Here is a 12,188-nt window from a genome sequence, read left to right as displayed (position 1 = left end):
TCATTTTCCTTTTCTATACAGAATTTAAAAAAAAATTTTCTTGCAAACAAATCTATTATCAAAAAATTCCCTCAATTTTTGTCTCATAAAATATTTACTTCCCTTTTGAAGGATAATTTTGCAGGGTATAGAATTCTAGGTTGATATTTTTTTTTCCTCCCCTCTCAGTGCTTTAAATATTTCCCTCTGGTCCCTTCTTGTACACATGATTTATGAAGAGAAATCTTATGATTCTTAACTATTGTTCCTCTTTAGGCAAGGTTTCCCCACCTCTGGATTCTTTTAGGATTTTTTTTTTTTTTTGTCTTTGATTTTCTATAATTTGAAAATGATATGCCAAGATATAGTTTTTTTTTTTTTTTTATTCTGTTTTGTGTTCTATGAGCTTTCTGTGTGTGATTTGGTGTCTGACATTAATTTGGGGAAATTGTCAGGATTACTGTAACAGATATTTCATTCCTTTCTCTTTTTCTCCTCTTTCTGATATTCCAGTCATGTGTATGCTACATCTTTTGTAATGTTCCATATATATTCTTCTGTTTTGTTCTGTCCATGTTTTCTTGCTTTTTAGATCTTAAATTTCTGTTGATATACCCTCAAGTTCAGATATTTTTTCCCCAGCCACTTCTATCTACCAGACCATCAAAGGCACTCTTCATTTCTGTTATGGTTTTTTTTTTTTAAATTTAATCTCTAGCATTTGTTTTGGGTTCTTTCTCAGCATTTCTATCTCTATGATTACATTGCACATCTGTTCTTGCATGGCGTCTAATGTATCCATTAGAGCCTTTAGCATAACAGTAATTGTTGTTTTAAATTCTCAATCTGATAATTCCAACATTCTTGCCATGTCTCATTTTGATGCTAGCTCTATCTTTCCAAATTGTGCTTTTTTCCTTTGGGATTTTTTGGACAGCTGGACATGATGTACCAGGTAAAAGGAACTGCTATAAATATGCTTTCCATAATGTAGTGGTGAGGTATGGTGAGAGAGGATATGTTCTGCAATCCTATGATTGAGCCTCAAATTTTTACTTGGCCAGTGCCTCTGGACTACGCACAACACAAGACTTTCTAAGTTTTTTTTTTTTCCTTCCTCTCTGGGTGGGACAGAATGGCCTGAGTGGGCTGGATTCGGGTATTTCCCTTCCCCATGTTGGTTAGGCTTTGATAATTTTCCAGCAAGTTAGTCTTTATTTAAATGATACCACTGAAATCAGGCCTTGTTAAGGACAGAATGCTTTGATGTATTTCAAAATGGTCCCTTTTTTCATCCCCTTACTGAAAGCATGAGGGATTTTTCTCTGATACTTACTAGGGCATGTTGGTCAAACTTCTGGATGTAAATGTTACAAAACTCTGGGGACCTTGTTAGGGGTTCTCTGAAATTTTTATTTCTCAGGGTTGTCCACACTGATTGCCTAGTATTTCTTCAATAACTGTGAGGATTAAATACCCTAGCACAATTTCCAGCAGCATTTCTTACTACTTCTGCTTCAGTAAACTGTAACTCCCTGTGTTCTCCTGCCCACCTCCCCAGTGTTGGGGTTTGTGGTTTGCTCTGTGTCCTCACGCCATTCCAGAGCTAAGAAATGTTGTTGATTTTTCAGTCTGTTAAGCTTTTTACCTATAGGTAGCATGGAGTGGTAGCTTCCAAGTTCCTTGTATATGTAACTATAAACCAGTCTCTTCATGTCTTAGTTTTGCAGGACATAATATTTTTTGTTGACTTTTTTTTCTCTCTGTCAGCACTTTGACTATATTATCTCACTTCCTTCAGGCTTGCCAGGTCTCTGCTGAAAAATCCATGGAAATTCTTAAGGCTGTTCCATCATATGTGACAAATCAATTCCTCCTGATGCTCTCAAAATTCTTTATTTACATTTGACTTAACAATTTGATTATGTTATATCTGAATGTGGATTTCTTTAGATCCATTTTATTTGGTGTTTTGAGCTCTTAGAAATGGATATCCAGGGATGCCTGGATGGCTCAGTTGGTTAAGCAGCTGCCTTTGGCTCAGGTCATGATCCCAGTATCCTGGGATCGAGTCCCACATCGGGCTCCTTGCTCAGCAGGGAGCCTGCTTCTCCCTCTGCCTCTGCCTGCCATTCTGTCTGCCTGTGCTTGCTCTCTCCCCCTCTCTCTTTCTGATAAATAAATAAAATAAAAAAAGAAAGAAAGAAATGGATATCCATTTCCTCATATAGGTTTGGGGAGCTTTAGCCATTATTTATTTCAACATGCTGCTTTTTAAATTGAGATATATTAACAGGTAATATTGTATAACTTTAAGGTGTACAGTGTGTTGATTTGATGCATTCATATGTTGCAATATGATTACCACTTTAGTATTAGCTAACACCTCTATTATGTCATAGAGTTATTTATTCCTTTCTTTCTCCTTCCTTTCCTTCTGAGACTTCCATAATGTGGATAGTTTTCCTGGTAGTGTTCCAAGTCTTTTAAGCTTTTTTTCACTTTTTCAGTCTCTTCTCTTTTTGCTACTCAGACTTGTCGAGTTCAGTTATTTTTTCTTATGCTTGATCTTGTCTGCTGTTGAAGCTTTTTAGTATTATATAGTACTATAAAAGTACTATAAATATACTATTTATAGTATTTTTCTCTTTTTGAAATTCTCACTTAGTTTGTGCATTGTTTTCTTGACCTCAGTGAGTATCTTTATGAAAGTTCTTTTTTTATTGAGGTATAATTGACATTAACTTTATATTCATTTCATATGTTCAATATGATTCAATATTTGTATATATTGTGAAATGATCACAGTCTAGTTAGCATCCCTCATCATACAGTTACTGAATTTTAAGATATATTCTCTTAGCAACTTTCAAATATGCAATGCAGTATTATTAACTGTAGTTGCTGTGTTGTATATTACATCCCATTACTTATTATTATTTAATAGTTAGAAGTTTGTGAGAGCTATTTTTAATTCTCCAGACAGTAAATCATTTAAGTTTATTTCAATAAGTTCACTTTCTGGAGATTTATCTTGTTTCTTTGTTTAAAACATCTTTTCTTGATTCTTCATTTTACTTGACTCACTGTTTTGTTGTTGGCTCATAGTCAAAGCAGTCAGTTCTCCCAGTCTTCACCAACTGGCTTTGTGCAGAAATGGATTCCCCAGATCATCCTTGCCATTGATTTTGGGGGCTTCTACTAACTTTTTATCTTTTCAGGGAGAAGCAGATACCTATGTTCTTTTTCCTGCTTTCTCTGTGGTAGATAGGAGGGAGGATCAAAAATATCTACCATTCCAAGCTGCTGCCTCTGGTCTCTTTCAGGCAATTAGATTCTGCCAGATCTATCAGTGCTCCAGGATTCACGAGACAAATGCTAATTCTATGGGCAGTTTTTGAGGCACTACATGCATGGATCAACTTTTTCCTTTTCCAGTGACAAGCAGAAAGTTAGGGTTTTTCATTCACTTACTCCATGCCGAGTTGTGGGGGTTGCAAATCAGTGATTTGTACTAGACCAAATCAATACCTCTATTTTACTTGGGTGGCTAAGACTGTGCTGAACTTATCAGGACTCAGGTGATAGACTGGTGATACAGATACTAGTTTTTGGGTAGCCCTCTCAGAACAGTTGGGGCAATTGACATATCAACAAACACCTTTCATTCTCTGGTCAAGCTGGCAAACTGGGAGTCTGGGAGTCTATTTGTGATTATATGGCAGTTCTCTGGGCAGTGTCCCTGATGAAAAGTACACCAAATCTTCTTACTGGCTTTGGTGAGCTTGATTTTGCATTCTCCTAGGGTGTGCTTTTCAAGTAATTTATGATTAATCATGAAAGGAATTTGTTCATGAATTATTGCTGAGTTGGTAAATTAGTTCCATGATGGAGGGCCCAGGCTTCTTACTCCATTCTTCCTGACCAGAAATTCAGTCTTTCTTTCTTTCTCCTTTTTATTTTTCTTTTAAAAGATTTTTATTTATTTGAGAAAGGGAGAGAGAGAGCACATGAGCTGGGTGGGGAAGTGGCAGTGGGAGAGGGTGAAGCAGACTTCCCGTACTGCTAGCCTGATCCCAGGACCCCGAGATCATGACCTGAACTGACTGAATGAGCCACCCAGGCAACCCTCAGCCTTTGTTTCCTTAAGTACTTTTCAAATCCACATTCTTTGTTATCTTTCTTGGATTCTGATACATATTTTATATCTGGTATTGTTCCATAGTTTATTGAGGTTCTATGTCTTTTATTAGCTCATTTTTCTCTGTTTTATATATTGAGTAAATTCTACTTATCTGACCTCAAGTTCACTGATTCTATCGCTTGTCATCTCCAGTCTACTTTTGAGCCCATCCAGAGGTTTGTTTTATGTATATATATGTTTTCTAGTTCTAATACTTTGTTTTTTATGGCTTTTATTTCCATTCTGTCATTTGTTTCAAGATTATAATTGTTCATTGAAGCAGTTTTCCATGGCTGCTTTAAAATCTTTCTCTGATAGTTCCAGCATGTGGCTTATCTCAATATTGGCATCAGTTGGTTGTCTTTTCTCATTTTTATTATGATTTTTTTTGGTTCTTGGTATAGTTGGTGATATTTACTTGTACTCTTGGTGTTTAAATCTTCTGTTTTTGAAGCAGCCACCCAGTTTAAGTTTAGTGTGGCTTGTTGTTCCAATGACAATGTAGCTTTCTTATAACTTTCTTTTTTTAAGATTTCATTTATTTATTTTACAGGTCACAAGTAGGCAGAGAGGCAGGAAGAGAGAGAGGAAGGGAAGCAGGCTCCCTGCTGAGCAGAGAGCCCGATGCGGGGCTTGATCCCATGAGCCTGAGATCATGACCTGAACCGAAGGCAGAGGCCTAAGCCACTGAGCCACCCAGGCTCACCCCTCTTTATAACTTTAAATGTTACTCTGTTTAGCTTTGCTCTTCTGGCTCTACTGGACTTCTGCTGTTGCAGCCTGTGGTGGTAAGAGATATTTGGGCCACCTTGTCCTGCTAGGTGGAGTCAGATGATGAAGGATCAGTGAGATGGACAACATTTCTTCTGGCTGTACTCTAGCCACTGGATGTCAGTGCGCCTTTCACTCTATTTTTGCTAGTTCCCTTTCAGTAAGGAAATTTACTATCTGGAGCTGATGGAAATAATATGTATCACAGCTAGTATTGTATAATATTAACATAGAAACAAATTCATAGGAAAGAATGTGATGAAGCTAAAGTTTTCATAGGGCAGCATTAGTAAAGGAACAGGGCTGACTGTAGATATCACTAGACTTCTAAGAGAAAGGAATATTTACTGAAAAAGATTATTAGGGGAGAACCTGAGAATATTAATGCTGTGAAAAAAAAGTCCATGGGGAAGAGAGCTTGAACTAAGGTTGATCAACTTGGTGAGATACTAAAGAGAAAAAAAAATGAAGAAATTTCAGTTAAGATACTTTTGGGTAACTTGAAAAAAAAAACAAGTGAAATGTTAACATTTGAAGTCAAATTAATGCTGTGAATTAAATCAATTTAGTAGTTACAAACTGCACATTTAAGAAATGTGGCTGAGAGAGAAAAGATACAGATAAGGAAGTTGTTTGTCAAATATTTAAAATTAAAGCAGGGGGAAGGATAGGAGTTATGACTATTCTTAGGCAAATATGTTTAAGAGGAAGAGATTATAGGTAACAGAATATCTGGTAGATAATTATGGTAATGGTAATGGTTAAATCTAAATGCTTGATGATATATAAGAAATAAGGATAAATCAAATAGTTTATTTACAAATCATTCATGCACTTTTTGTGATGAGCACCAGGTGTTGAATGGAAGTGTTGAATGACTGTGTTGTGCACCTGAAGCTAATATTATACTGTGTGCTTAACTAACAGGAATTTAAATAAAAACTTAAAAAAAAAAAAACCAAATAACTCATGAGTGTATCTTTGTATACTCCTGTTTAGGGCCATTGTCTTTATCAAGGATATGCTGAAGAGGTTCCAAAATCAGTTGTGACACTTAGCACCTGTTCTGGACTCAGGTAATAGTATGTTCTAGAGATATACATGATCGAAAATCTTGTGTGACTCTTTAATTTTTAGAAACATCTTGAAGGATAGAGCAAAGACAAAGAAAATAGAGACTTTGTGTTTCTTCTCATATACTTTCCTTTTCTCTTCCTCACTTTATCATTTTTCTTATTCTCTTTGTCTCCATCCTAGGCTGGCAGTCATAAAACTTATGCAGGAAAATCTTCCACTAGTATGAAGAATATTCACATGTCTTAGCCACACTAGCACCACAATGACTTCTAAGTCCCATAATAGAGAGAAGAAGCTATAAAATTATGTTTCAAAGTTTACCCAAGTAAGAAGAAATGATTCTTAGATATTAGGCCACAAAGACCACTGTTAAATTCCTGTAAAATGTTTTTTTATTTAATGTTGATTTACATTTCTCAGCAGGTAGTCTATATTAATTACCTTTTAATTTCTTTTTTATGTGTTTATATACCTAGGGGATTATTGCTGTTGCAGAATGTCAGTTATGGCATTGAGCCATTGGAATCTGCAGCCGCATATGAGCATATGCTTTATCAAATAAAGAATAATGAAATTAATTTTTCCCCTGTACAAGAAAATTATCCCATGACTGAACAGGTAGATCAGTCCTACAGGATTCTTGTGAAATCGGAAGTAAGTAACCACTTCTTTGTTATCTTCACTTGTATTATCTTCAATAAATATATTCACATTGGAATTGTTACATTTGGAAAACAAATTTAAATGATATTGATTATATTAAAAACTTCTGTTGCAATATATTTATTTTAAATATATTTTTATGTTTAGTAATATGGTATACAGAAAATATAATAGATATAAATACATAATTAAAAAATAAAAATTCTCACATTTTCCTAATTGCAAGTATGTTGATGCTCATAGACATATTTACACTGTTTTTGAATTAACATTCTACTATTATAACGTTACACAAGTTCTTGTGGCTAAAACTTGGGCTAGTAATGTAACTTTTCTGTATGTGATTTTCTTATTTCTAAAAAAAATAATACCTAATATACAGTTATTTCAAAGATTAACTACATTTATAAATGGAAATTACTTAGCATAGTATGTAGACAAATAAAAAAGTGATCAGTAAAAAACAGTTATCATTTGCTTACCATATCTTCTAATGTAGTGGAACAAAGTAATTGGAAGTCATTATGGAAAGTTTGGGTACAAAACAAAATGTAATAATGAAGTAAATAGAGACAAAAACTTCAGAGCCGGAGAGGAACACAGGGATGTCATTGCAGGAATGGAGATAAGTCAGTATTTGTCAATTTTATATCTTTCATGAAGTAACTTGAAAATTGCTGAATTTCTTGAAAATCCTGAATTTGATAAGCTTAGATCTATAGGTTTAGTTAAGCGTGTAAACACATACTTCTCACGGACATGAATAAAGGGAATGCTAATCTTCAATATATCAGATTTTTAAAAAGAACAGAAAAAAATAACAAAGACTTATATTTTAGGCATATTTTTACATTCATGAAATTAAATACAAAGAAACTTATAAACAAAGTGAACATTATATTCAGAGTTGAAAAGGAGAACAGAAACCAAACAAAATACAATAAAGGTCTTATCTACTGAAAGCATATTAAACACATGCATTTATCCCTCTTGTCCTTTTAAAAACCCACTAAATGAAAGGGGATTTTTAAAATAACATAAACATACAAACAGAACAAGAGAGGAGAAAAACAGTGGACATTAAATATCAGATAGCTGATTTAGCCCCCCCAAAAGCAGAATCCTAAACTGATAATGTTAGGAGTTAGTTGGACAATTAGGTAGTCAGAGCCAGGGTCCCCAACAAGAAAACAGGGAGCCAGGACAGCTAAAGCAAAACTGGACTACCAACCTGTTTTATAGTTTAGACAAGTCTGCAATAGTATCCCTTTTTACACTTCTGTAAAAGTGACTTTTGCAAGATATCCTGAGATGCAAAAATTGACCATAAAACATTTGTCACTATCACAAGCTGAGGCAGTGAAGACATAAGTCTCCAGATGTCAGCCCCAAAAGACCATCAGCATGTAAACATTAATCTGATAGGTAGAGAGGTGCATGATAGAAACCCTGATTGGCATGACTTAGCAGCCAAAATTTATGGAGTTTTGGCTGCATAAGGGCGTATACTCTGTTTACTTAAAGTAGTTCTTTCTGCAAGAGAGCTTATAAGAATCCCTTGATTTGAATGCCAAAATGGCAACCCTTTTGGGTCCCCTCTTCTTTGGAAGCTTTGTACTATCGCTCAGTAAACTTTGCTTTGCTCCCCACCACTCTTTGGTCTACCTCTTCATTCTTTGAAGTGGTGTGACCAAGAATCCCAGGCACCAAAGGAAAAGAAATCATGAAATAGTAATTGGAATGGGCTATGGGAAACTTGACATGTACTGCAGTACTATTCAAGTGTTTCTAAATTGCAATAGGATGGGGTTTTAAAGGTGGACTTAAGATAATTGGTTGAAATAAGTTGTGTATTTAGCAATCCTCTTTTCCTGTGCTAATGAATTGTTTCTGTTGTAGACTGAGGGTCATTGAAGGCTGTTTTCTTTGGGGAGTCTGTGAAATGGGGCCACCAGTAACAGATGTGCTATTGTATTTCACAATAGAAGGGGAATACCATATTGAAACTAGTGTGTTTAATTTAAACTTGGCATGTTGGATCCTGGGAACCAGCCTTACACATTCTAAGAAGTGTATTGAAAGACCCCTCTTCAGGAATGAATTAAACCAGCTGAAAGAATAAAAACTGTTCATGTTGACAGCCTTTTCCCAATCAACAACCCAGACACATTGTTTTCTCTGAAGATAATAGCCTGCAAATCCATATGTGGTCATAGAGATGTTGAAATAAGCTGTTAAATATTCAGTTGCTAATATGAAGGGGCACTAGACATATGATGAAACAATTTAATATGGAAGATAGAGACATGAAAAAAATCAAGTTTTTAAAGTTTGAGGTGCCAAAGAATACAGAGGGTGAAGAAAACAAAATGGCAATATCCTCTGAGGAGTTAGAGAAAATATTTCATCCACAAATTTAACAATAAGGTGCTATTTAAAAAATAACACTCAACAGATAAGTAATAGTTCTAGAAATTTAAAAGTATGATAATAAAAATGAAAAAAAAAAAAAAAGGAAGTTCAGAAGGTAAAATTCCAGAAATCACACAAAAAGTAAAATACAATGACAAATGATGGAAGTTTAAGAGATAAGGAATTTAAATAAGAGTTTAGGTAATACAATAGGGGTTCTCAGTATGAGTAAACAGGAAATTGAATTGAATAAATCACAAAATAATACAAGAAAAATTCTCAGGATTATTTAAGGTGAGTTTCTGAATGGATATTTTAAAAATCTGGTTTCTTATTTATGGTCAAGATGTAGAATAGCATGGAATTTCCCAGCAGCAATACTGGAATTTGAAAGGCAATACCACAATTACTTAAAGTAAGGCAAAGTAATTTCCAGTCTATAATTCTATACAAAGCCAGAACTACATAACTGAGATTTTTAAGTTTTTATAATCTCTTTTCTTCCTAATGTAAAATGTTCTTGCCCCCAAATAAAAAAAAAATAATTGAACAGGAAAAAAAGATACTTTACTTTCATCCTGATTGAAGATAGTATCCAGATGCAATCACAACCAGATTCCCAAACAATAGTTGCTTGACCAACAAAATCTGGTGAACTTTCAACCAAATGAAAAGATGGAAGAACTGTATAAGCAGCTGTCCTCAATCTGTATTTTTTATGAGAATCTCTATTAGGTCAAATCCCATCATATGTTGAAGCAAACAATTTCAACTGTCTGTGACTTAACAGCTTTATGTCTTGCTCATGAAAATACCAAAGTGGATGAAACTCTCCTGGTTGATTCCCTTCCTGGATCTGACTTGGGGACTGTAAGAGTCCCCTACTAGATTATTTGAATTTAGTTAGAATAAGAGGAAAAAGTGTGTGCATCCCCTTCTCGATACAGTTGAGCCTGGATAGGTGTCTCACTGACATCTCTTGTCTTGGAGAAGGGAAAAAACATTCTCAGATAATTGACCATTTCTTACAATAAAACAGAAGTGTAATAAAAGTCACTAATCCCCCTTCATTGTTCAAGAATGATTTGACTTGAACTATATATATTCTAAAATAATAGTAATTAGGAAAGAATAAATATGGAATATATGAAATACAAATGTAAAATGTAAGAAGATTACAAAATCCAAAGTGAATGAAAAACTTGTATATATTCACATACTACCTCATAGTTGCCTTATATTATAAATAGAGCTTTACATATATCCTGTCTTTCCAGTTTTTTTTTTTTTAAACAATTCTAAAAGTATATTTGTCCTCCTTTTCAGATTAGGAAACAGATTTAGGAAATTTAAATTATTATCCAGGGGTGCCTGGGTGGCTCAGTTGATAAGGTGTCTGCCTTCAGCTTAGGTCATGATCCCAAGGTCCAGGGATTGAGCCCCACATTGGGCTACCTGCTCATTGGGGAGTCTGCTTCTTCCTCTCCCTCTGCCTGCTGGTCTTCCTGCTGTGCTGCTTCTCTTCTCTCTCTCTCTCTCTCTCTCTCTCTGTGTTAAATGAATGGATAAAATCTTTAAAACAAAGAAATAAATATCTTGGGAAATTCTCTGTTAAGGTATAACATTAAAACTCATGTCCAAGGGGCACCTGGGTGGTTCAGTGGGTTAAGCCTCTGCCTTCAGCTCAGGTCATTATCTCAGGGCCTTGGGATAGAGCCCCCTGTTGGGCTCTCAGCTCAGCAGGGAGCCTGTGTCCCCTCTCTCTTCCTACTTGTGATTTCTCTCTGTCAAATAAGTAGATAAAATCTTAAAAACAACAACACCAACAACAAACTCAAGCCCAGATAATATGATCCCAGGAGATATGTTCTGTAGCAGTCCAATGGTCTGCCTTTATGTGGTCTGATAAAAGATCCTTGGAAGAGAAGAGCTCAGGAAATAAATGTAGGGGAAAAATGAAATCATTTTAAAAATAAAAGCCATTGATAAGACGCCTAATGAATAATAGAATAGACACTTTGGTAAACCCCAATATGTGATACTATAGTCAGATTTGAGAATAGAGAGCAATTATATAAGAAAACAGTGGTAGAGAAAAACCCAAGAATGTGTGATGGTGAATTTTATGTGTCAGCTTGGCTGGGACATATTGCTCAGATGATCAAATTTTGTGGGAGTTTCTGTGAGGCTGTCTTTGAACAAGATTAACATCTAAATCAATGGACTTTGAATAAAACAGAAATGTTATCCAATTAGTTGATGTCCTAAATAGGATGAAAGGATGGACCTTCCCACAGAGTTGTCCAGCCAACAGCCTTTAGACTGGAAGTGCAGCATAAGCTCTCTCTGGGTTTCCAGCCTACTGGCCCACTCTGCAGGTTTTGGACTTGTCAGCCTCTATAATTATGTGAGCCAATTCCTTATAATAAATCTATAACAAATTATAATAAATGTTCTATTTTTCTGGGGAATTCTGACTAATGGAGTATGAAAAGATTGCTGAGAGAAATTTAAGATAATTAAAATTGCCATTCATGAACAAAATAGCACCCAAAATATTCCAGGTTATTAAAGAATAAAACTTTTGAAGAAAAGTGTCCTGAATTTGAAAATTTTCTCAAGAAACCCAGGTAAAAACTGGCAATACCAAGATATAATGTGGTTAATATGCTGGATTTCATAACTAATGAATAATTCTATAGGAATCTTGGCATCAAGTAAAGTCAGCCTCAAAAGTGGAAAAACTCAGACTGGCTTTAGTCTTTGCCAAAATGAAGTGCTTATAAGATAGTCAAGAATGTCTGTCTAGAAGATGTAGAAAATTGCTTCTTTAGGGGGTATATAATATTGTTACCTTTTTTTTTCTTTTTTTTTTAACCTAGTCCAGTTGCCATTATGGTATAAAAACATTCTTTCCTTTTTAAGAATTCTGACTATGAGATTTCGAGACATTATTACTTAAATCAGTACAAGAAAAGAGGAATTAAATAAAATAGCTCAACATGTTTATGTAGAAAACCATAAGACCTAATCAGTAGTACCAGAAATTTCATTTGACAAAATTCAATACCCATTTGTGATAAAAACTAGGAATAAGAAACTT

At 34.8% G+C, this 12,188-nt stretch overlaps 1 protein-coding gene across 3 annotated transcripts in view; it reads left to right on the top strand.

The window, feature by feature from the left end:
- LOC309855241 (A disintegrin and metallopeptidase domain 3-like) overlaps positions 1 to 12,188 on the top strand; it is a 110,230-nt gene that overhangs the window by 30,043 nt on the left and 67,999 nt on the right. For all 3 annotated transcript variants that reach the window (XM_082715330.1, XM_082715329.1, XM_082715331.1), the window contains 2 exons: positions 5,933 to 6,009; positions 6,487 to 6,664. In XM_082715330.1, coding sequence (XP_082571456.1) covers positions 5,933 to 6,009; positions 6,487 to 6,664 — 255 coding nt within the window. The remainder of the gene's footprint in view (positions 1 to 5,932; positions 6,010 to 6,486; positions 6,665 to 12,188) is intronic.

This window comes from Mustela nivalis (assembly GCF_964662115.1).
Source record: "Mustela nivalis genome assembly, chromosome: 20".
In the NCBI taxonomy this organism is placed as follows: domain Eukaryota; kingdom Metazoa; phylum Chordata; class Mammalia; order Carnivora; family Mustelidae; genus Mustela; species Mustela nivalis.
This window is presented reverse-complemented; position numbering and strand designations above follow the sequence as displayed.